This window comes from Cydia fagiglandana, chromosome 3, assembly GCF_963556715.1.
Source record: "Cydia fagiglandana chromosome 3, ilCydFagi1.1, whole genome shotgun sequence".
NCBI lineage: Eukaryota > Metazoa > Arthropoda > Insecta > Lepidoptera > Tortricidae > Cydia > Cydia fagiglandana.
Window position 1 is genome coordinate 11,328,136 of NC_085934.1, and position 25,570 is coordinate 11,353,705.

Consider the following 25,570-nt stretch of genomic DNA (forward strand, 5'->3'; position numbering starts at 1 on the left):
TAAAGAAAAGCGGCCAAGTGCGAGTCGGACTCGGCCATGAAGGGTTCCGTACCAGCAAGTAACATAATACAATAGCGGTTTACGATTTGGTAATGGTAATGTACATCATATATATTTTTTAGATTTATCATTCTCTTATTTTGGAAGTGTCTCTCGCGGCTCGCGAAAACTATTCAGTTTAGAAAAAAATGATATCAGAAACCTCAATATCAATAGACACCCCACACCCATATGTTGATGAAAAAAAATTTTTTGAGTTTCAGTTCTAAGTATGGGGAACCCCCAAAATGTATTGTTTTTTTTCTATTTTTGTGTGAAAATCTTAATGCGGTTCACAGAATATATCAACTTACCAAGTTTCAACAGTATAGTTTCGGAAAAAAGTGGCTGTGACATACGGACGGACGGACAGACAGACAGACATACAGACAGACAGACAGGTATGGCGAATTCACAAGGGTTCCGTTTTTTTTGCCATTTGGCTACGGAACCCTAAAAACCGGGCAAGTGCGAGTCGGACTCGCGCACGAAGGATTCCGTACCATAAAGCAAAAAAAAACGGAAAAAATTCAAAAACAAAACGGTCACCCATCCAAGTACTGACCACGCCCGACGTTGCTTAACTTTGGTCAAAAATCACGTTTGTTGTATGGGAGCCCCATTTAAATCTTGCATTATGGTATTGCATCTTTTTTTTTTGCATTATGGTACGGAACCCTTTGTGCACGAGTCCGATTCGCACTTGCCCGGTTTTTCAAACTCTGGAACAATAGGGAATGACGACAGAATTTCGTCCGAGAGGGGCGCCTTGAGATTTAGGCTTGGTACCGCATTCCTTTTTAGCCTGTTTCCATTTTTGTTGAAGGCAGTTGGTGGAAAATGATCTCCACAAATAAATTTATTTTCGTTTAATCTTTGTATGGGTAAATATACCAAATCTTCGTTGCCGGTCAACTTTACCCATAATCGACATCTGAAATAAAGGGATTATCGACAAGTTGTTCGCACACTATTCGTGTCCTTAGGTTACCTAGTTTTTTACAAGAAGAACCTATTCACAGAATGTTTTCGTTTTAATCAAGGATTGTAAACGATAAAAACTGCTCCAAACTAATTAAATTAGTATCTGGTAACGACTCAAAATGAAAATATCGCATAAAACATCAGTTTATCGACCTGTTGGGGTCAAGCGGAAATCTCGCCAAAAATATATCAGATGTTAATCTCCTTACACGCCTGACCCCACAAACTTCACATTTTCGCAAAGATTTGCCCCCCATTTAACTAAAAGAGAAAGTAATTTTGTCTTATACTCAAAAATAATCACTTAATATTACCGCTGTCACGAAAATTTAAAATGACGGTTGACGTTTTACCGATCATACCAACCTAAAGAAAAGTAAGTATAATACGACTAAGTTGAAAGCAAGTATGGTATGTGCTACCAAAATGCAACAACAGTCATTTTAATTCGATAAGATTATTTCTATGCCTCAATGTTGGTAACAAGTACGTTCATAGTTTATCATAGTATGGGGTGTCGATGGGCTGGGTGTAGGGTATACTCGGAGGTCTCGGATTCACGTATCGTATTTTCAGAATGTGTATGCAAAGTAGCGCGAGATAAACAAATTTTATTTAGTATTTCGCATGAATTGTGTATTTCAAGATGGAACCAAATAGTCGTGGAAGGAGGAACGAGTTAGATATAGACAGTTTTCGTAGTGATGACGCAGGCTTTGATAGGGCTCGTATGAGAAGACAATCCGGCGGGTTCGTGGATCTGGGTAATGAATCACAATATGGAACAGGCGGACACCAAGCCTCTGGGGCTAACGAAATCTTTGCAGATATTCAGGTAATGCTTCTAGTATTTACAACATTAATTTTGACGGCATGTTGTGAGAAACAGATAGTTGGGATGGGATTTATTTTCTTTGTTAAGCCAAAAAAACCGGCCAAGTGCGAGTCGGACTCGCGTTTCAAGGGTTCCGTACATTACTTTTAACAATGTATTTTTTATATGTGAAACGCGAGTGAATTGCCTTTAAAAAACCCGTAGGGGTCGGATCCAAAACTAAGTAATTAGTCCGACTCACGCTTGACTGCATATTTCTAATAGGTTTTCCTGTCATCTTTAGGTAAAGGCCTATTTTATATATTTTTTTTTAAATTTTAGACCCTATAGTTTCGGAGATAAAGGGGGGGAATGGTCATTTATTGCTTATTTTCTTGAATTACTTCTAAACTGTTTATTCTAAAATTATAACAAAAATACATTTGAGATTCTTATAATGAGCTCTTTCATTTGATATGTAACACAATATAGTTTAAAAAACTTTATTTTATAATTTTCTCATTTACCCCCCAAAAGTGGCCCCTATGTTTATAATTCATTTGTTTACGTTACATGTCTGTCTTTGGGTCACAATTTTACATATGTGTACCAAATTTCAACTTAATTGGTCTATTAGTTTCGGAGAAAATAGGCTGTGACAGACGGACAGACAGACAGACAGACAGACGCACGAGTGATCCTATAAGGGTTCCGTTTTTTTCCTTTTGAGGTACGGAACCCTAAAAATAGGAGATTAAGATTAGATTTTGAATATTAAGGAAATCTAAGCAATTAAGATGAAAATATATTGTAATAACAGTACTGGGTCCGCCTAAAGCAAAGGGGGTGCACTAAAAAGACTTAAAAAAACCGGCCAAGTGTGAGTCGGGCTTGCGTACTAAGTTTTGTAGTACTAAGCACAAAGACGCCGTATTAAGTCCGACTCACGCTTGACTGCACATTTCTAATAGGTTATCCTGTCAATTATAGGTAAAGAACTATTAAAGAACTATAAGGGAGGAAATGGCATATTTTGACTATTTTCTTAAATTACTTCTAACCTATGTATTTTAAAATTATAAAACAATATATATTTGAAATTCTCAAGATGAGCTCTTTCATTTGATATATAACACAATATAGTTTGAAAAACTTTATTTTATAACTTTCTAATTTACCCCCCAAAAGTGGCCCCCATGTTTAAAATTAATTTGTTTATGTGTCTTTGGGTTACTAATTGACATATGTGTACCAAAGTTCAACTTAATTGATCCAGTAGTTTCTGAGAAAATAGGCTGTGACAGATGGGCAGACAGACAGACGCACAAGTGATCCTATAAGGGAGGTACGGAACCCTAAAAATTAATTAAGTATTTCATGAGTTATTATTAATTTACTCCATGTGAAAAATTCAATTTTTAATTCAATATTTATTTTACATTTCCAGGGAGATGTACCATGGTGGAAATCCAACTTCTTTATATCACAACCAGTCCTCTTCGGCACCTGGGATGGGGTGTTCACATCTTGCCTTATCAATATTTTTGGAGTCATTGTATTTCTGCGGTCTGGGTGGATAGTGGCTCAGGCAGGCTTAGTCAATGCTATCCTAATAGTGTTTTTCACAGGTAAATATACTAGACACTTGATTGGCACTAGCTAATTAGAAATCAATCCTTTATAGGGTTAAATATGCTGGCCACACCAAACAACAAGATCCCTTAACGGGATAAGTTCGCCTTTGTACACATTTATTGTATTCTCTCTGTGTTATGTACTTATTTTGAGCAATAAAGTGTTTACTACTACTACTACAACTTTCACTAACAATCCAAACATGAAATGCCAAATAATGAAATGTCCATGCCTATTTTAGTCGGCTGTTGTCTATGAAACAGGTTTTTTTCAAAAGTTCAATAGCAGATATATATAACTCAAAAATATTGATAGCTACTTTGTTAGTATCCTAGTGAAAATATATGACAAAAGATACATTTAGCTTAGTTTTTTACATACATTCAATAATAATCAAAGTTTTTATTATCTTCAGTGTTTGTGGCCCTGATCTCAGTGTTGTCAGCAGTTGGTATTTGTGAAAGATGTCGGATAGAAAGTGGAGGAGTGTATTTCTTACTCGCTCATACATTGGGCTCCAGGATGGGAGGCTCACTGGGAATTGTCTACTGTTTTGGCCAGGTATTATAGTTGTAATTTTTAAAGTTAAAATACCAAAGATCTATAGCAGCAGTAATCAACCAGCTAAGTTAAAGTACTTCCTTTTAAAATGTTGAGGTTTAAAACGAATACTGTATTAAGACCTAATTGTAATTTATTCTGGCAAATAAATATTTCTATTCTATTCATAAGGCATGTAATTTTGCATGGTTGTGTTTACAAACATCTATTCAAGCCAACATTCTAAATATATTTTTACACAACCTTATTGTCAGCGTCGCAGACATGTGTAAATATGTTTTTGAGAAATTGGCTTGTGAAGATGTTTGTGAACTCAATTTGATGATATTTGAAAACCTTAGTTATTGAGGTTTTATCTTACTTACTGCAGTATATATGTATTTGTTTTTCATACAAACATAACATCTTTGTTGCAGGCTGTAGGTTGTGCTTTAAATGTATTTGGTTTTGGAGAATCAATGGCCAAGTTGTTTGGGACTGAGGAAACGTGGGCAGCGCGTGGATTCGCCATCGCCGCAGTGCTGCTGCTGGGCACAATAAATATCGCAGGCGTCAAATGGGTCATAAAGTTGCAGTTTGTTTTACTACTGATCATTCTAATGGCTGCTTTGGACTTCTTTGTTGGCTCATTTACAACTCACACTGGTTAGTACACTGGTCCCACCAACACCAAATCTTGTAGACAAAAGTTGATGTTTGGCAATCCAGTGACCACAAAATGTATGACATTGGTCATAGTGCCATCTATTTCAGCTGTTAAACTAGAAGGCATAATCTTTTCTAAACTAGGTAGGCTTTGGTAGGCATATTTATATGAATTGGAGTTTATACAAACTACAAGTGTTAAACACATTTTTAATTTTTTTATACGATTCTAAAAATACATATTTAAATTCCATATTTATCTTTTTACTTGCGTTTTCACACGAATGACCTAAAGGCCAATCTGGGTCGATTACACACTGTAATAATTAAAACTCATCATTATTTGCAGATGTACCTGGATTTAATGGATGGCTTAATAGCACAATATCCTACAATATGTGGCCAGAATACAAGGACTACACCTGGTTCAAATGCTTTGGCGTATTCTTTCCCACTATTACCGGCATTCTGGCTGGAATCAACATGAGTGGGGACTTGAAAAATCCCTCCATGAATATCCCTAATGGTTCATTAGCAGCTATTGGCACAGGGTAAGTTTTAACTCTATTGCTTTACAACAATGGTGACATAGTGATATTGAAACATTTATTTTACATCTTGTAATAATTTACCTATGTAGAACAAATAAACTATTTGAATGGACAATAATAACAAAAATTACTAACAGTGAATTAACAAGCATTTATTTTTAGAAATCTTATATTTAACACCTTTACTTGGCGTTTTATTTAGATATTACGTATTGCCTTGTAGGGCTAAAGGAGTAACAGTGTAACAATACAATACTCAGTGATATCATATTAACACATTCATTGCCACCCCACCAAACAAGTCATCCGCGCCAGGCCACAACAATTTCGTCATATCTGTGACTCATAAGTACATAATTCAAATACAGGTATTATCATTCAACAAACACTAAACACATACTTAATATTATAATTTACAAAATTACTGCAACCGTGGTAAGCACATTGACAACCATCATCTATTTCTCAATGTGTTTACCACAGTGCTGCTGGGCGTATGAAGTCCGCAGCAAAATGTGATATACGGAAAAAACTTATCCGCAATCATTTCTAGGACGCTGTGTGGATTTGTAGGGCGGTGTTTTGTCATATATAAAGCTGTAGTACCACGATCCCGACTATCCGGCCATCCAGCCTGGGAACGAAATCATAAAATACCCGATAGTCGGGTTTTCGGCACTGAATATATTAATTTTAGGGACACAATGACTTATTATTTAATATTAAATACATATTTTTCCAGGACTTTCCTATATTTGATGTTCGTCATAACCCTAGCAGCGACCGTAAGCAGGGAAGTGTTGCTGACGAACTTCTCCATCGCAACAGACATATCGGCCATTACGGTGTTGCTCCTGGCGGGCTTGTATGTCAGCTCCATGAGCTCGTGCTTGGGAGCCATGTACGGAACCCCCAGAGTCTTACAGAGCATTGCAAATGAGAAGGTTATACCAGGACTTGAGACCCTCGGGCATGGTGTAAGTTTTATTGTATTTTGTCATTTGTAGTTTTATAGATTCATCATATTCACAGGCCACATCGATTTGCTGGAGTTGGATAGATTTCTTTGATTTGCTTCTTTGCCAAGTGTAACATCAACTATTGTAATTTTTATTCAATCCAGTTTTCAAAAGTTTGAAGATGAAAGAATGTAACAGCAAGTTTTATGTAGGTACAGTTGACGTCATAGATATATTTTCATTTTTCGCCTTATTACAAAGGAATAAGGTGCAAAAGTGTGAAGTGTGAACTTATCTAATTGACGTCTACTGTACTGTCGAGTTCATAAATATGTATACATATTTTCACCTTATTACAATGGATTAAGCCTTAATCATTAAGGTGAAGAAATGTATAGGTATAGGTGAACAAATGTACATATTTATGAACATGACTGTAGTAATACTTGTCACTGGGCTCCTCAAAATGAGCTACAGATACTTAGCCAGTTCTTATATGAATTACAAAACATTCCCGCCCCAGCAAATCTAGCACATAATTATCACATTTATAATTTACCATACTTTTTGTTTTACAGAGAGGTCCAAATAAGGTTCCCATATACTCAATGGTCGTAGTAGCCATAGTAACCATAACGTTCATCATAATAGGCGACATAAACAAGCTTGCACCCATCGTGACCATGCCGTTCCTTATCACTTACGCTAGCATTGATTACTCTTACTTTGCCCTTGCTCAAACGTTTGATTTGCAACATAGGCGGGAGATGAGGTATGATATTGTTTCTATTTTTTTGTTCTTGAGTGGTATTCTACTTAGTTTATTAACAGCATGTGACAAATAAGAATTATGGGCTGGCCACAATATTTATCTCTAAATTTACTTGAAAAGTGACCGATTCCATGAGCATAATTATTGAATTATGTACTGACATACAAAAGCAAAAGTGCTAGCATTGTTATTAGTAAAGTTGAAATCCACTCCACTTCTAATTTATTGACAGATTTTTCATTTTTAGTCATCATATCTTTGTATTTCACAATCATTGTAGAATTGGTAGCGTTTTATAAAAAGTATTAGAATTAAATATAAATTGAGCTGTTTTAACGTGAGTATCATTTACTTGTCTTATAAATAAATCTAATAGAAAGGATACCTGACTTCCAGATTCCAGGGGCATTCGCAGAGAGATACGCAAGTGTATGGCGCTACTGGCAGTGACTTGGATCTATTGTTCCCTGAAAGAATAAGGCATAAAAACGTTGGTGTAAGTATTTCATAAAATTTTAACTTATAATAATCCCCATCAGTGTTGGCTGAAACGTTAATGCAATTGAAAATGTTGGCCATTAACCATTATAAATTGAATCGTAAACTGTAATCGTCCGTTACGGTTTAAGGTTCAAGTTATAATGGTTAATGGCCAACATTTTCAATTGCATTAATGTTTCGGCCAACACTGATCCCCATCACTATAATATTGACACGACTATATGACTATATTATAGTCGTGTTTGAACTTATCGCTCAAAGCCCCGCTTGCCTATAAATGCTTCCTAAGAGAAATAGGAAGAAATCGGGGAATAGCGCTTATTATCTGTTGATAAATTAACTAAGTACAGTCGCCATCAGATATATCGGGGCGGCCAAGATGTTCACAATACCTGAACATGCACTATGACGCCTTGATAATAGAGGCGTGTTCAGATATTTATGAGAGCCTCGACCGGTCCGATATATCTGATGGCGACTGTCCTCACCTATTTAATTACCACCTACACACAGTACCATATATAAAGGATTCAACACACTGACGCGGGATTTGTTTAATATTCAGCCAGCTCACGATCTTTTCACGCTGCAGTGTGGCAAAATGGAAGATATTTTTTTTTTCAAGCCCTTTGTGCGCGCTTTAAGGCCACCCCGCTCTAACATCTCCCGAGCGTCGGCGTCTAGTCGATTCTATGGCTGCTGCTCGACGCAACGTCGGCGCTACTGCGCAGCCAAGCCAATTTAGTAAAAATGTACATCACTGGGCCACCCTCACTAGCGTCATTCAAGCGTCGGCGTCTAGCTAGGCAGCACTATGGAAAATGACGTTGCTGCGCAGTTGCGTCTAGGAGCGGCCATAGAGTTGACTAGACGCCGACGCTCGAGACGCTTGTGTGTGGTCTGACGTACATTTCTGACTTCTCTTCTCTGATGCAGTTGTTCAAATTTTCTGTTACTCACTCCCTCATAAACAATAGAATAGATTCATATAACACCGATCCAATTCCAAATTATTTATTTGTTAAATATAGGTACGACAGTAGGTCTTAAGCGTATAATAAATTATCACTATGCTTCGCCATATGGCATACAAATACAGAAGACATGTCCAGACCAGAATATCAACATGACAATTTATTGTGCAAATATTATAGGATTTCACGCCGTCCCCAACCGACCCGGCGATGATGAACGGCCGAGCGGGCGGCGACGCCGACGGCGCGGACGGCGACGCGCGCCGCCCCAACGTCAGCGTGCACTCCAAGGACAAGAACTGGTACTCGCACCTGTGCAACCGGTGGCTGTCGCTCGTTGGGGTCAGTTAATACGATATTTATAAATTTTATAATAGTGGTAACACACTATCGCACCGCACCGCGACCTTGCTGCATCGCACCCATAAGTGAGAGCGAGAAAGAGATATCTGTGTCCCTCTCTCACTTATGGTTGCGACGCACCAAGGTCGCGGTGCGGTGCGATAGTGTGTTACGGCCATAAGCCTTGGTCTCTCTCTCTTTTACGATGGCCTAACATCAAGCCTTACCACAGAGTAGATAAAAGTAAAATAGAAAATAACCTATATTCGACAGCAAATCCCGCAATTCCTCTAACTCATGAGTTCTTTCTTGCCCATTCGACTATGGCATAATGACTGCCCGGGGCAGGCGTCAGCCAAGCACGGGCAAGCAAATTAGTGAAATACCACTACCTACGAGTATAATAACCCCAAATATATGGAAACAACCCTATAAATTAATTAAGGAATAACTGTTGCAATGTCCAACGTTGGTGCTTTTTTGTCCAAGCTTGTCTGAATCCAGTAGTTCGCCCTCTAAATAATAAGAAACAAAAAATAATCATAAGAAAGATTTTTTTTAGAGGGTGAACTACTCGTAAATCGTAAGGGCGTGTTAGTGCAACTTATCCTTACAAATCAGCAGCAAATAGTTAAGTGTAGATACACTGGGTTATATGTATAGCACCATTGGCTCAGTTGAGATATTATATTGTTAAGAATAATCTCTCTGCTTTGCCTTAAGGTTGACTGGTAGAGAATGTTATTGGCATCAAGTCCGCCTTTTGTACGATAAGTTTTCTTTTGTGCAATAAACTTTAAATAAATAATATAATATCCAGGTGGCAATAAAGCTGCTGCTAATGTTCCTGGTGCACTGGGCGTACGCACTCGGCTGCCTCAGCATCCTGTGGCTGCTGTGGCTATACATCGGGGCCGCCAACCCCGCCGTCAAGCCCGGCCGCGCCTCCGAGTTCCGCTTCTTCCACTGGCTGAAGATCGCCTTCTTACAAGCTATAGGGTTAGTATTCAATTTGTAGATTACTGACGCCCCACATTATTTGCGCGCCTCTAAGCTCGGGCAAGGCGTGTAGCAATCAACCAATGTAAATGTATAAGTCTGGCATGAAGGCACGCTACACAGAACACTATGCTGCTCGGTCGAGACTCAGGCCGTACTTTTGCTTCATTGTTGGCATCCAAGCCTAGCCCAACCGCATCAGAATTTAAACCTTCTTGTGGCTTAAATAATACTTGGATTTTCTAGTTGATTCTGGAATACAACTTCAGTGATGTCGCATCTACTTGATCATAGTCATGACTCGCTCATGGGACATATTTTCGGGAATTTCGCGTCTGTGCGTCTACGATATTTTATGTCAATGCCACAGAATAAATAATAGTAGGTACTAGGTACAGAAGACTCACTCACTAACAAAACGCGTCTGTTACGATCAGGACAGATATGGCCGCCAGGTGGCGACAGCGCCACGCGCGGCTTATGGCTAGCCACCAAAGTTGGTGTGGAACGGATGTACTTTTAGCTACCTGTAGCAAAGCGACAAAATCGCGGAGTGAGCCACGACTGTCAATGCCTACAACCGCGTCAGAATTATGTAGACTGCTCGCTATCCCACTTATTCTACGGGCTAAAAGTTGCGTTATAATTACGTTAGTATTTGTTTGAACAAATAAAATATGGGTTCACACCCACACCCATATTTTACACAATTTGATACAATTTAAATATGTACAGAAAACGGCCGCTGGAGTATGAGCAGCTGGTGGTGACCCCCGTGCACTCCGACATCCGCGTGGAGCAGGAGCGGCTCAACGACGACAACGAGGACTTCGCCTCGCGCCGCCGCTACCACCAGTCCACCAACGTGCAGAGCCACCTCGTCAGCGTCACGTAGCCGACACATACATATACACACACAAACGGCCGCTAGAGTACGAGCAGCTCGTGGTGACCCCCGTGCACTCCGACATCCGCGTGGAGCAGGAGCGGCTCAACGACGACAACGAGGACTTCGCCTCGCGCCGCCGCTACCACCAGTCCACCAACGTGCAGAGCCACCTCGTCAGCGTCACATAGCCGACACACACACACTAACACCCTTATTCATAAAAGTTACACACACACAGGCTACTACACACTATACCGACGGCACAGTCGGCGGGTATTGGCAGGGCGGGAATATAAAAATGAAAATGCGGCTCAAATACCCGCCGGGCTCGCTGGCTAGTGTGTATGAGCTTTTACAAACCTCTCTTTAATTTTGTCTCTTTCTATCAAACAGTGATTGATTATCATTTATCAAAGGTTTGTTAGATTTGACCAACGTTTATGAATAACGCTATTATTCATTTACCTTTCGTATTGTAAAAATGTGGGTACTAACAGATAAAAATGCTTCTATTAATTATAAATGCTTCTTGAAAAAAAATACAAAAAATACTAAAAAATTTGGTCGGGATCAGTAATAGGGGTGATTTATGGTAGCTGTAACTACCATTAGCATGTGAATGCATACTCTTCTGAAGTGGCGATTTTAGTGTGGTATATTTTTGACGACCAAATTTGACGTTAACCCTTTAACTGCCACGACTATACTCAGGCAGGACCAGTGTCATTAGTTCATAACATAACAAAGTCAACTTTTACGAAATAAGTAAACTATATTTTGTAAGATATAGTTAATAAAAAATGTGACCAGGGTTTATTGGTTTACACATACACACTTTTAAAATCTGCCGCCTTGTTTTAGTACTTAATGGTTATGAGTTTATAACAAGCCAGAAATTTATCCTAAAAATAAAAAAATACCTAGCGCTTACGGGGTTAACTAACTCTGAATACTTACACACACACACACACACACACACACATCTTTATATATCGAAACGAATACCTGTGAAAAACTATTTTAAACCCTAGGTACCCGATTTCATATATAAAGAAGGCGGCAGCAATAAGATTGTGAACGGCATCCCTTGCTAGACTTATTGGGGGTTATAATATGGGGCATGAGGCTTTATGCATAGCCCACTGTGCAAAGCGCCATTCCAAATAATACTTATTTTTTAATATTTTTACGTAACTAAGAGACTTATTTATTAACGTTTTATAATGTACATAGAATTAATTTTTAAGAACAGCTTGACCTGCAACTATACCGATAGTACGTTTGCTAAATAATTACCGATTATTTATTAATACAAAGGTTGTGTTTATAATAATAAAAATAATTAATGTACTCATATCAGCATAATAAACATATATTGCGCGTTTTCGCAAAAATATATGTAGTACCTTTATGTAGGGTGACTACCGCTAGAACGGCTCTGGTCCGAGCAGAGGCATCCGTGACTCCGATTTCTATTGAAAGCATCACGTATCGCCGGTCACCTATCATCGGAAATGAAGTGTCGGTTGCCTCGGCCCGAACCCGGGCCGGGCAGTTAAGGCACGGCCAAGAGCCTACCGCAAACATCGAAATACAAAATTTTGTTATCTGCCTCTCTGTCACTCGAATATACCTAGAATATGCAAGAGCGATAGAGAGGCTGATAACGAAATTTAAATAGGCTAGTCTTTTCATAATCCCTTAGCAACTGGAAATAAAATATGCCGATATTTAAATTCACGGGGTCAATTGTATGAAGAGAGTAATTTAAAAAACGGTACAAGATCGCTTACTCAATGATTTTATTGTACTTTGTTATGTAAATGACCTCAGATAATCTCATATGTAATGGAACTATTGACATTCAACTTTTCAATGAAATACAAACTTAAAGCTGATGATAAATGCGTTTGCTTTTGAACTTGTTTTGAACCAACACTTCAATACCTACAGTACCAGACAGTACCGGTCAAAAGTTGATTTCTATACAAAATGAGTAGGTATTAGGAGCTTTTGTGTGCGAGAATTTATTGCAGTTTGGATGTCGAAATTTGTTTCCAACTGATCCGTTATTGTTTCCAGAGACTATGTGTTTGATTATTCAGACACAATTTACGTAATGTCAATCTATGGAACTTGCTTACTTATGTAAAGAAACCGCCATACTGAAATCATCATTCACTGACAATAACAATGTGGCGGTTTGTTTACATAGTTAGCAAGTTATAGAATGACACTTTACATTTCTAAACAACTCATTCTCTAAATTTTTATACCACGCGGGCAGGCGATTGGGTCAGCTATTTCAGTTATCTGGGATATAATGGCTTAGGTCATAGGCTCCCAATCTTTTCCAGTCCGCGACGCATTCGCAAGTTTAAAATTTAATCTCGGCGCTTTAATCTCTAACTATAGTTCGTTTTTTTTTAGCATTAGAAATAAGGTAAACAATCTTGATGTGTCTTTTATATGAAAAACACATTTTAAAAATAAGTTACGGCAAATATATAACAATTATGAATCTAATACGATCATTTATATTCTTATGCTTTCAAAAGTGATAGTTCCTGATTTTTAAAAAGCAAGATCGCTTACCTTTTCTCAAGTTCTTTCTAATGCTAAAAAAACGAACTATAGGTGAGAACCCCTCTTTACTGTCTGGCGCACCAGGGCGTCGCGGCGCGCAGTTTGGAGAACCCTGGCTTAGGTAGTATTAAGTAAATATAGACAACAAACAATTAAACTACTTTTATTGGATTCAAATCGAAAACATCGACGAAAGGATCATATCCATAAGCCTTGAGATCAGGTGCAACACACAATTCTATATTTAAATGATCTCTCGAGTACATAGATTTAATTTTATTAAGTGTCTGCAATTTTTTCGCTCTTAAAGTATCAGACATAGGCATACATATTGACAAATTATACATACAACAACATCTTTCAAACATATCCTTTGGTTCAGCTATATCACCACTGGATGTCATATTGTACAAATGTACATTCTCTATGTATTTGCACCGACTTAAGGAAACAAACAATGATTTAAAATCAATTGTTGTTGCAACTAAACGCAAATGTTTAATATATTTACACAGCCAAATGTATCGTCCTAATGCTTGGGTAGCATTTGGTGATGATGTGCAACTGATGGCAACAAGATTATGACAATTTGTAAATAATATCTTGAAAAAATCAGAGCTATAAACCACATGACCAGTCAAGTTTAAATGAGTTATCTTTTTTAAATAGTTACTACTACATGATAGTGTCACTAGACATCTAATCGTATTTTCAAACAAAATAGTTAATTTAATATTTTTCATGTCTTTACAAACATTGTCATAGTCGAGAATGATGCCTTGTGGAGCTACTCTTCTTCTCTTAAAATCAGGCTCAATATTTCTCACTGATCTCGCAAAGTCATTTTGATTTGGTCTTGTGTAAATCGAATCAGTATTGGCTGGTATTTGAGTATCACCAGAAGCTGATTTTAAATGATATGGAAAGAACTGTTTTAACTGTTTCAATAACCGATCATAAAATGAACTATCAAACACAGTTGTTGCTGTATTCCAAATCATGAAAGCAACATTGCCTCCAAGTTCCTGGTTAGTCCATGTTGTGAATATTTCTGCTTGTACACCAAATTGTTTAAGAAAGAAGTCCTTAAACCTAGGAGAAACTAGAACTTGCAACACATCCATAGTGCATCTGGAAACCATGATGAGCTCATATTTGCTTAAGTCTAACATTGAAAGAACAGCAGATTCGTTTAGGCGTCCATAGTACTGGTTTTCTTTGTGCCAGTTGAGTAAAAATACTTTCAGTAGCCTAAATTGTATCATTTCTTCCATATCTATATCATTATCATAAACAGATCTTAAAAATGCACAATCTGTTATAGTGTACTGTAACTCATTTAATTTGGCTTTTTCTAGCAGTCTTAAGGGCAGTTTCGAACAAAATAGATTAGTCAATATACCTACAAAATGAACCCTCTCATAATTTTTAAACATATTTTGACATTTTTCTATAATACTTTGAGGAACTGTTATCTGAACACATTTGTCGAATGCAAAGTTGATAGAAACATCTTTTATAGTTGGGCAAGCCTGGTGTACATCAAGCAAATCTATAATATTTATTTTAGTATAAGAAACATCTAGAACATGCAATTTCTTCAATTTCTTAATGGCAGGTACTAGTGAAGTTTTATTTAAATCACTCATAGCTGATAAGTTGAGTTCTCGTAAGTGGATGCCAATGTCCTTAAAAAACTCCAGTTTTAGTGATTTAGCTGTGGCCATAATATTCATACATAATTTGCAACTGGTTACTACTCCATACATGCTTATTAAATGTTTGAAATATGTGCATGTATAATAAACATTCTTCTGGGATTCAATGTCTAACAGTTTCACTATCAGGATATTGATTTCATCCGGCAAATCAAGAATATTCTTGATGTTCATGGTTCATGTATGTGTGTTAGGTCTGAAAGTAAAAAAAAACAAAATTAAGTAAATTGTCCTTCCTCATATGCAGATTTCAGATTTGTAGATTTCTATGTAATAATACTTTTAACCACACCTTGGTTATCTTAGTTATTAAAATAAAGAATGGTATTATTAGTGACATTTTCAGACTAAAGGTATGTGTTTAACAAATTTACAGTTTTCAGATTTGCCACGAGAGTTCTACGGTTTGATAGCACAATAAAAGCATAGACCTACATGACTTACAGTAACTGTATAGTAGTATTATTATTATATTTTATGAATCTAATTATTTTCTACTTCGTTTGCTTCATTATTTCCATATTATTTCATATAAGATGTAGGTTTTGTTTTGACATTACTCGGCTGTGACATGAGATGAGAGTTCGGTCAATGTACGACTCAATAATGTACGACCGGATCGGCGTTGTCCTATACGTTATACTATAATCTTTTTTGGACTCATCTTGCAACAAAATGCTTATATGTACATATTTATAAATATTTTGGATTATTGCAGCTTTTGATGGAGTTGAATTCGTTAAACTTTCTATTAAAATCGCATACGGTTTGTTGCAATTGCAGGGTTTGTAGAGGCCTATAGATAAGTGATAAGCGCCCTCCAGACTATGCGCGTGAATCGCGGGCGAAGCCGCGAACGCGAGTGTGGAGTCTAGTTCGCTGATATGCGAAATCGACTCCAGACTCGCGTTCGCGGCTTCGCGCCGCGATTCGCGCACGAGTGTGGAGCGGGCTATAGGTGATATGCTTGGAGGATATAACCAATGGAGACGCCATGTCTAAAATTTTCGGTACAAAATAGTCTGCCGTTTTTTGCGGGGGAGGGGCACATCAAATGTATAGGTACGTCATGTCAGATAAACGTCAGTCCATACATATGGTTGACATGAGGTTGACCATTGGCCGCCTATTTTCGACAGAGGGGAACGCCTGTTAATGGCGGCTCCATTGTTAATTACTCCGAGGTGATATGTATCGAAAGCAACATAATCGATGTTTTCGAATCCCCTATAATCGAGTATTTATTTATTTAATAATAGCAAATTCATTTAATTGAATCAGATTTTTAAGCTATTTTTAATTATACATTAAGTACCGAATATGAACCGAATTGTTTCAGATTCTCTGATTCGTTAATTTACGATTTTCTTAGCCATATTGATATAAATAATCGATTCGTCGAATCGTCATGTACATCACTATCACAAATATGGACGCCTTTGTCATTGTCAAAAAATAATGTGTAAATTATTCAACTATTAATTAATTTTTATTGTATTGTAGCCTCTACATGGTGTAAATTAATTCGTTCATAGTAAATTAAATATTAATCTATCCATCAGGATGGCTGAAGACTTAAGAAACTATAATTTACAATTACAGCAGGTATGTCAGGGGAGCAAACGTATTACAATATTTAAGAGTGTACCTACATGATAACGAAACGAAATATAAAATATAAAATTATCTCGAAATAACCAATTTCAGGTTGAAGCGGCACTGTTAACTGATCCTCAAAATGAGGAGCTCCTGAAATTAAAAGGCGATTTGGAAGAAGTAATTGAGTTGACCCAAGATCTTATAAAAACACAGGAAGGTGAATCTAAAGCCACGAATATTCACGGTTCTAGTAATGATGATGATGTTACAGCGTCGCTGTTGGCGGCCGAGGAGGAGACGGAGCAGCACGCTCCCGCTCAGTGGCGTGTTGGAGACAAATGCCTTGCCAAGTACAAAACTGATGGAACGTAAGTGCCAGAGGGCTTACCACGAACCACATTCAACATGTTGCCTCCCTGCCAGACTTACATACGAATCTACAAGCATGACAGAGGCAACACGTCGAACATGGTTCACGGTAGGCCCTCTGAACATGGTTTTGCAATATTTCTATTGTGAATTTGATTGATGTCAAGTTGCATTATTCATAATCACAACCCTTATTGAACTTTAGATGTAGATTTTGCTTGCTCTTGTTTGCCTTCAACTTATTATAGAGTTTACATATCAGTAAACATCTATGTAAGTACTTGAATGTCTCCATTCAAGTGAGGTTTGGAGCATGGTTGGGAGACTTTGGTCTATAGTTGAGTTGTTTAACAGTACTTATGTATAGATATTGTATATCACCAGTGAAATATTTAAAAAAAAAATCTGTTCTAGGTTATACGAAGCAACTGTTGAAGAAATAACAGCAGACAGCTTAAAAGTAAAATTTGATGGTTATACTTCAGTAGAAACAGTTTCTGTGTATGATGTTAAGCCAGTGGGCTCAGGACTGAAAAGAAGATTAAGTACCGATGAAAGCAAGTTAGTATTAATGTTTGACTATTTTACTTAAAAAAACATCTTTCTGCATCAGGTCACCTTTCCAAAAGAAATTAATTAATCAATATCATGTACAGATACCTGATTATGATGAGTGTGACATTAAAATTGTAATTACCAAAACCTGCGCCTAAATTGGCCACCTTCTAAATTTAATATTGATCATTGCTTTACGCAGGCCCGTCTCTTTGTGACAGTCTTAAGTTTAGTAATTGCATGATTATTTTCTCATTTTACAGGCATGGGAAAGGCTACAACAGAGAATATTTAAAGAAGAAAAAGCAGAAAAAACAACAAAGATTTAAACAAATTGAGGAAGAAAGAGAGAGTGAAAAAAATAAATGGCTATCATTTCATACTAAGGCATCCAAAAAGCCTGGAGTTCGAACTAAAAGCATTTTTGCATCTCCTGACAATTTGACTGGTAGAGTTGGTATTGGTACATGTGGTATCTCTGGCCAGCCTATGACTAACTACACGCCTGGTGAAAAATGGAAGAAAGGGGGATAGTATAGGTACAATTGTTCATTTACCATCTAGTTGTATTTTATCAAATAAGTTAGTAATTGTCTCCTGACCTGACTATGGATTTATAATAAAATTTTTGAATACTCTATCTTAGTTTTTACTTCACTATCCTAAATAAATATCTGCATAGTTGCTATATATATCTATAGATACTTATATACATAGAATACACCTATAATTCGGAAATAAATGTTTTTCATAAACACAAATAAATGCCCTTACCAGGATTCAAACCTGAGCCCTTAGGTAAGCCTTAAATTTATTGAACAAGGCAAACGGATTTTGTGAAATTGTACAATATGCCATTTTAAATCCTAAAACCAAGACGTAAATTACGGACATTCAAATACATGAAATCATCCATAGATTTAATGCTCAGTAAAAGGGGTTTAGCACACAAACCACTGCTTCCAGTAATATTTCTTTTATTACAGCGACATACAGGATTAATTATAAGATTACAAAAGAACAAATCCAACATAACCTCGGGCAATGAAGCGCCGCCAAAATCTGACAGTTCTCCCTCAACAAACATGACCATAGATACAATAACCAAAAAGTATAAAGTCAGGTGCATATTACATGTGATTATTATCAGTATAAAGTAACATACAGGATATCAACTATTGTGATGCTTACAACTCGGCCGTCCTTTTATTTATAGTGAGTCCTCTCACTAAAAACAATTGTACATTAATAACAACAGCAATATATCATAACAATTTTATCGATATCAAACAAACATTCATAAGAACAGTTTTTGTAAACTTCTGACTATAGACTTTTATTAGTCAATCACACAACCAATGACTAGTTGCATATATTAACCTTATTGAGAAATCAGTCTTCACACTTCACAATCTTCACATGCTATAACCTGAGATCATATAAACACTAAACAGTAATTTAATACAACCAGCACCTGGTAGCATTAATAGCCTTCTTTCAATAAACTTTCAATACATATGAACTAACTTACAGTCTTGGTCTGGTCTAGACATCTGCCAAAGTATAAGCCAACATTAACATTCACAATCTGCCCTCAAGGCCTGCTCTAAACAGTATGGCAAAGTATAAAACGTCATAAACAATGACAGTCTACCCTTATAAGGCCTGCTCTAAATAGTTTAGCAAAACATAATTCATCATAAACAATCACAGTATTAAGACCATTTAGGCATGCTCTAAATAGTTTGGCAAAACATAATTCATTATAAACAATCACAGTATTAAGACCTGCTTTAAATGATTTGCAAAACATAATTCATCAAAACAATCAGTCTGCCATTTAGGCCTGCTCTAAATAGTTTGGCAAAACATAATTAATCATAAACAATCACAGTATTAAGACCTGCTTTAAATGATTTGCAAAACATAATTCATCAAAACAATCAGTCTGCCATTTAGGCCTGCTCTAAATAGTTTGGCAAAGTATAATTTATCATAAACAATCACAGTCTGCCATTTAGGCTTACTCTATAGTTTGACAAAGTATAATTCATCATAAACATTCACAGTCTGCCCTTAAGGCCTGCTCTAGATATCATTCCAAAGTATAAATAGTTATGGCCTGCTCTAGACTTGAGTTGTCTAGACAGTCTGCCATCACGGCCTGCTCTAGAAGACAGTCTGCTATCAAAGCCTGTTCTAGACAGTCTGCACATTCATACCTAATTAATTATTTGAATTAATTTGTTTTGGCCTGCTCTAGAAGACAGGCTGTTATCAAAGCTTGCTCTAGACAGTCTGCACATTCATACCTAATTAATTATTTGAATTAATTTGTTTTGGCCTGCTCTAGAAGACAGGCTGTTATCAAAGCTTGCTCTAGACAGTCTGCACATTCATACCTAATTAATTATTTGAATTAATTTGTTTTGGCCTGCTCTAGAAGACAGGCTGTTATCAAAGCTTGCTCTAGACAGTCTGCACATTCATACCTAATTAATTTGTTATGGCCTGCTCTAGAAGACAGGCTACTATCAAAGCCTGTTCTAGACAGTCTGCCTAAGTATAAATCATCATAAACAATCACGACCTGCCCTAGACAGTCTGCCTTCAAGGCCTGCGCTGGACAGTTTGTCAAAGTATAAACTAATATGTATATATATTTATTTGGATCAGACAACAAGGCCCATATTACAAGAACCTAACTTTGCCAAAGCATAAACTAACATAATAAACAGTCATGGCCTGCTCTAGACAGTCTGCCATTACGGCCTGCACTAGACAGTCTGCCAAAACTCAACGGTTATATTCTAGATTCATAATATTAATATAATAGCAATCTTGTCAGCTAAGAGTCCAAAACAACACCTGTAGATACTCTCGCTGGTCGCTGGATCAAGGATCAGATGCAGAAGGCAGTAATCTTGGACACGGCACGTATGTATGTCGGTTCCTCGCTCTGTGGCCCTGTCCATCGGCAGCTTGGGCCCTGCCCACTGCTGGCAGCACCGTCTTAACAGTTTAACCTCCTTTACTTCAGTCAGCTCTTGCTGCGAAGCCCTCGCTCATTATCAACTTCATCCATTCAGCCAGGTTACCAGCGTTGTAACATAAAAAAAATAAAAACAAATGTTATAATTATTGGCAGTAGCAACGATCATTTTAGTCTCAGTCCTCGTCAACAATTTAATCATTGATTATACACATGGAATCAGTCAATCATTACCATCATCAATTAATCTTACTATAAACGTCATCTATATATCGTCATCAAAGTGGTCAGTCAAGCTTTATCGCCGACATTGTCATCGAAATCATCCAGCTCCGTTTTTATCATCGATATGGCCAGTTATTGACCCTGCCATAGTCATGGAGCAAACATTGTCGCCGACATCGACACTTACTTAACTAGTAGACATGTTCAGTCATATACCTACATCATCATCATTATCGGACCTCTGTTACCTAAGATCTTCCTTAGCGTTATAAATAAAGTATTTGTATTAGACACCTACTCATCGTTACTAAAATTGTAATTAGACGTCAATGTCGTCATGGATATCAATCATTATCTTCATCAAAAATCCTCAACATTAATAAAATAAAATAATAAATATTCATCAATTTATCAACTTTGAGAAGATTACATTTAAATCATGTTTTATTTTGTTGAATTTATATAAACAGATATTTATTCAATAACCTGATGGTCCTGATGTTTTGTCCTAAACTTCGTGCAACATTTCACCATAGTAATATTCAGCCACAGGGATGGTAAAAAACGCAACACTAAATCTCGGGGTCACATGCACCCGGAAAGAAAAGGCTCCAAATAGGTACAAGCGTATACTACACCGAGTACACCGTAGCAAATACTAGCGTCATTACCCCACCTACTATATTATTGAAACTATTGGAAGTAATTAAATTCCAATATATTTATACACCTTTTTTTTTAATAGTTAGAGCCAATCGGCTATGGCTGTAAAACTGCAACCATAAATGTTGTGTTTATGAATCATGGATCACATGGTTAATATCACCAACCTATTTCTCTTGTCATCACTGTGTCTTCGTCATAAAATCATAAATGTACCATGTGTTAAACCTAACAATAAACCAAATTTTAAGGATACTTTCAAAGTTTAATGAATTGAAAAGAAATGTAAAATAAAAATTAACTCCAAGTTACTTCTACACAGCCTACTTTATAAGGCTTCTTTAAATTTGAATGTTATGTACTTTTAGATTCGTTCATTCAACTTACTCTGGTGTTGAGTCTTTTGTTTAAGTCAGTCACAGACTTTTGCACAAAACCATACTAAAACCCTGCACTAAAACTTGTGACATTATTTGTACCCACTCATCGACCTTACTCTTTAAGTCAATTTTCAATGAGAATTCTTTAAGTCTTGTCTTTCCAAACAGGCACTGCTCTTGCCAACATTTTAATTTTATAAATGGACCCTCTTATAATTGATAATGTATACACAAGTAATCTGCTTTTGCATTCGACCGACACTATTCCTGACCATTACCCACCTCTTAGCAACCCAAATTCCACAATTTATGACCTCTAGGATCCGTCCATTTGATTAACTTAATTAGGCATCACCAGCTGTTAAGTTTTTATGCAACTGAACCCATAAAGCCACAAATAAATTGTATTTCATAGCAACAATAATTCATAGTTTCATTTGTGGTTTATTACTGGATTGTAATCATAATCATTTTTCATCGCAATCCATGGTATTACAGATGTATAACTGTACTATTTCAACTTCGCATACCTAGTCAAATTTTAAAAATATAACTGAATACTATGCAATATTATTAGACAATAAATATTGTGTCAACACCGAAAAGTAATCTGTTCTTGTCTAGCCAATCCCGTGCAACAAACGCTTTCACTAGAGTCATTAGACAAGACCTGCATTAAATTTATAAATTCAGAAAAACAAATTTGAACACTGGTGTATACCTATTTTGTGCAATAAGGTTTAAATATAAATACCACTTGTCAACAATTTGAAGGTATGAAGTAGATATTCAAGAATTCCAAATATAGTGAACTTATTCACTTTCTTTTAAATACCTACAAGGAGATCTTAACCCTTTCATTTTAATATGCAATGTCAGTATCCACAATGCAACCATGCATCATGTTCCCTGAATGATAATAATGATGCTTTGTAATTGTTACTTATATTTTCAAACTTAATTCTTTGGTAAATTGATGTAACATAATTGTGACACCATTAATAGTACAAGTCTCTTTTACATTTTGAAATATTAATATCATTAATGTAAACTTCCTTGATTTGTATGTGAAGCGTGAGGTAAGCCTGGACAATTTCCAAAAATTCAGCACATCTGTTTTTCATTTTTAAATTATATAAACCTTGCTCATATACAAAATTCAGGCTTCAGAATGAATTACATAATCTAATAAGAATCAGAATAATATTTATTTCAAATAACCTTGTTGACAATATATATATATCCTGTGGCCCCACACTAGGCTATGCCTGTGATGTGGCAGCCGGGTTTTCAATGATGAATTGGATTGTTGAGATGCATGACCTTTAAATAAATGTTATGAAATAGATATGAAACTACCTGTGTCATTTCAAATTTCGAATTTATACTGTGTGTAATTTCATTCATTCATTATTGTTTGTATGTGCTTCTCTCTAAGTATCCAGATTGATAATTTCCAATATAACAATGATATGAAACTAAATGCATGTACCTACCTATGTAGAATATACCATTCAATATCTTCAATTAACATTTTTTTCATATACAAAAGTTTATAAATAATTTCTTTGTTGTCAAATCAAAAACTAACTTCAGTCTTTTATCTAAAATAATTTATATGCACATCCACCTATTCTGAATTAGAGACCGGAATATAGAAATAGAGCTATATCTCAATAAGTGTGGTGCTTGGTAAAAGCCTCTTTTAACTCTTTCCACTGATAACCGTCATGGGCCAATCTACAATTCTAGCCCGCTATCAGTTTCTTCCTCTCATCTTCGCTATCCTATCAATTCATCATGGCAATAACCTCTGTGATACCAATCCATAACATTTTATTGTTATCTCTTGCCATATATAGGCATTATATACTCATACATCATTAGAAATAAAATACCTTTTAGTGTCATTAGACTATCCAAAATAGTAATAATACCTAGTATATTCACCTAATGTCATTATACAACTCAGTGTTAATAACTAACTTCACTAAGCACCTATATTGTACCTGAATACTGCACAATGTCATCCTTACCCTTTTGACTTCGTTCGTAACCATGTTGGCTCTGTGTCTCACCAATCTCACTGTGATGAAGCTGATGGTTGCTTGCTTGCATTTTCGTCGAGATCTATTCTCATTGTATTCCAACGTGTCATCTCTCAGACCAAAAACAAACAATGACAAAAAAAAACAGGGGTTAGAAACTAGATCAATACATAGCAAACATCAAGTACTTATATTGCAAATTTAAAACACCTTTTATGGTAAGCAAATGAAACCAATTGTCAATCAAACAAACTCAAACTTTTTTTTTTTAAAAACCAAGCAACATACATTGCTACGCACCTCTGATCATCCTGTCCTAGCCGGTTTCGGCCTCGGCGACTGAGTATTCACTGGCTAGTGAGAACGATGATCGTGACCTCTCAGGTGGCTGACGTAGCCTATTTTTGCAGTGAATGAACATCCACATTCACCGCAGGTCTGCACACTTCCGACAAAATTGTAGTTTAAGACCGCAGGTGGTCGGGCCTTTAACTCATCTTGCGTCGAGTTCGACTCGCCTCTGCTCTTCAAAGGCTTGCACTTTTTATTCACTGTAAACCTCTACTTCTGCCGATCTTGTGCCGAAATCTCCCAGTGCGATGGTTCAATATAGCACCTCTATACAGGTGAAAACAATTAACCAATTTCTATGTGGGCATTTGAATTCACAATCCCGCTTTCTGAGTTGAAATCATCCATAGATTTAATGCTCAGTAAAAGGGGTTTAGCACACAAACCACTGCTTCCAGTAATATTTCTTTTATTACAGCGACATACAGGATTAATTATAAGATTACAAAAGAACAAATCCAACATAACCTCGGGCAATGAAGCGCCGCCAAAATCTGACAGTTCTCCCTCAACAAACATGACCATAGATACAATAACCAAAAAGTATAAAGTCAGGTGCATATTACATGTGATTATTATCAGTATAAAGTAACATACAGGATATCAACTATTGTGATGCTTACATACAAAACATACTGGAATATAATATCAAATGGAATTTTATTTAGAAATCAACAAAAAAACATCACAACAGATAATGGAAACCTTGGAGCTACTGGAGGAGACTTGCAGGTATTTTTTTTCTTCACAAAATCAATCTTGATATAGGATGAATCCAGATTATTCGATATTGCAGAGAAAAAATGTGAATAATAAATTGCAACAACGTTTTATTAAATAAGTAGTTACAGTATTTACATGATATTTTGCAGCACATTCAATTTAATTTGGCGTGCCAAACAGCCATGTCGCTTACTGACGAGACAATTTTGTTTTATAGGGGAAATGACATAGATTCAAGGTTTATACATGTTTATAACTCGGTTCAGAATATTTTCGTAACAAAGCGTATAGTAAATTTCCGGTCTAGTTAATACATTAAATTAAACTAGATGAAAACCCGGCTTCGCTCGGGTAAAATTAAATAATAGTAATAGGTAATACTCATTTTGAATTAAGTAATTATTTACTTTTAGACTTCAAACCTTCATCAAGGCGGTTACAAACCTATCTCATCTCAGAAAACTTTAAATCCGTAACATACAATTATAACTCGAAAAATGTACTATTCCGATATATCTAAAAACAAATATGTAATTAAAAAAACCTAATCCGCTTTTCTGGTAGCAGTTCGGTTCTGTAAGGGTCGCAGTTCTAACCTAACCTAACCCACTTCTGGTTGCAGTTTGGTTCTATAAGGATCACAGTTCTAACCTGACCCACTTTTCTGGTCGCAGATCGGTTCTGTGAAGGCCGCAT

The 25,570-nt window shown here is 36.5% G+C and overlaps 3 protein-coding genes and 1 long non-coding RNA gene across 5 annotated transcripts; 2 read left to right on the forward strand and 2 right to left on the reverse strand.

The window, feature by feature from the left end:
• The first annotated feature begins 1,542 nt into the window (after positions 1 to 1,542).
• LOC134680025 (solute carrier family 12 member 8) lies at positions 1,543 to 10,699 on the forward strand. Its single transcript, XM_063539005.1, has 11 exons — positions 1,543 to 1,858; positions 3,285 to 3,465; positions 3,888 to 4,033; positions 4,450 to 4,678; positions 5,028 to 5,229; positions 5,972 to 6,206; positions 6,767 to 6,960; positions 7,357 to 7,456; positions 8,616 to 8,777; positions 9,598 to 9,776; positions 10,512 to 10,699. The coding sequence occupies exons 1-11, from the start codon at positions 1,670 to 1,672 to the stop codon at positions 10,669 to 10,671; spliced, it is 1,977 nt and encodes a 658-aa protein (XP_063395075.1). The 5' UTR covers positions 1,543 to 1,669; the 3' UTR covers positions 10,672 to 10,699.
• A 2,703-nt stretch (positions 10,700 to 13,402) lies between these two features.
• Positions 13,403 to 15,143, reverse strand: LOC134680026 (uncharacterized). The gene has a single exon (XM_063539006.1). The coding sequence runs from the start codon at positions 15,141 to 15,143 to the stop codon at positions 13,404 to 13,406; it is 1,740 nt and encodes a 579-aa protein (XP_063395076.1). The 3' UTR covers position 13,403.
• A 1,273-nt stretch (positions 15,144 to 16,416) lies between these two features.
• LOC134680028 (survival of motor neuron-related-splicing factor 30) lies at positions 16,417 to 18,132 on the forward strand. The gene is made up of 4 exons (XM_063539007.1): positions 16,417 to 16,574; positions 16,677 to 16,936; positions 17,352 to 17,498; positions 17,756 to 18,132. The coding sequence occupies exons 1-4, from the start codon at positions 16,533 to 16,535 to the stop codon at positions 18,024 to 18,026; spliced, it is 720 nt and encodes a 239-aa protein (XP_063395077.1). The 5' UTR covers positions 16,417 to 16,532; the 3' UTR covers positions 18,027 to 18,132.
• A 320-nt stretch (positions 18,133 to 18,452) lies between these two features.
• On the reverse strand, positions 18,453 to 24,753 carry LOC134680029 (uncharacterized). 2 transcript variants are annotated; one of them, XR_010100425.1, is made up of 3 exons: positions 22,265 to 24,753; positions 20,083 to 22,110; positions 18,453 to 19,686 (listed from the first exon to the last, which is right to left on the reverse strand). It is a non-coding gene; the product is annotated as an uncharacterized LOC134680029 (long non-coding RNA). The 2 variants fall into 2 exon arrangements; XR_010100424.1 differs by having other exon boundaries at positions 20,083 to 24,753.
• Positions 24,754 to 25,570: the final 817 nt, after the last annotated feature.

Excerpts from the sequence above, each read along its gene's own strand:
- LOC134680028 (XM_063539007.1), top strand. The coding sequence starts at position 16,533 with ATGGCTGAAGACTTAAGAAACTATAATTTACAATTACAGCAG. Across the intron at positions 16,937-17,351 it reads AAGTACAAAACTGATGGAAC|GTTATACGAAGCAACTGTTG; the intron begins GTAAGTGCCAGA and ends AATCTGTTCTAG. Across the intron at positions 17,499-17,755 it reads TTAAGTACCGATGAAAGCAA|GCATGGGAAAGGCTACAACA; the intron begins GTTAGTATTAAT and ends CTCATTTTACAG.
- LOC134680026 (XM_063539006.1), bottom strand. The coding sequence starts at position 15,143 with ATGAACATCAAGAATATTCTTGATTTGCCGGATGAAATCAATATCCTG.
- LOC134680025 (XM_063539005.1), top strand. The coding sequence starts at position 1,670 with ATGGAACCAAATAGTCGTGGAAGGAGGAACGAGTTAGATATAGACAGT. Across the intron at positions 6,207-6,766 it reads TTGAGACCCTCGGGCATGGT|AGAGGTCCAAATAAGGTTCC; the intron begins GTAAGTTTTATT and ends TTTGTTTTACAG. Across the intron at positions 8,778-9,597 it reads GGTGGCTGTCGCTCGTTGGG|GTGGCAATAAAGCTGCTGCT; the intron begins GTCAGTTAATAC and ends TATAATATCCAG.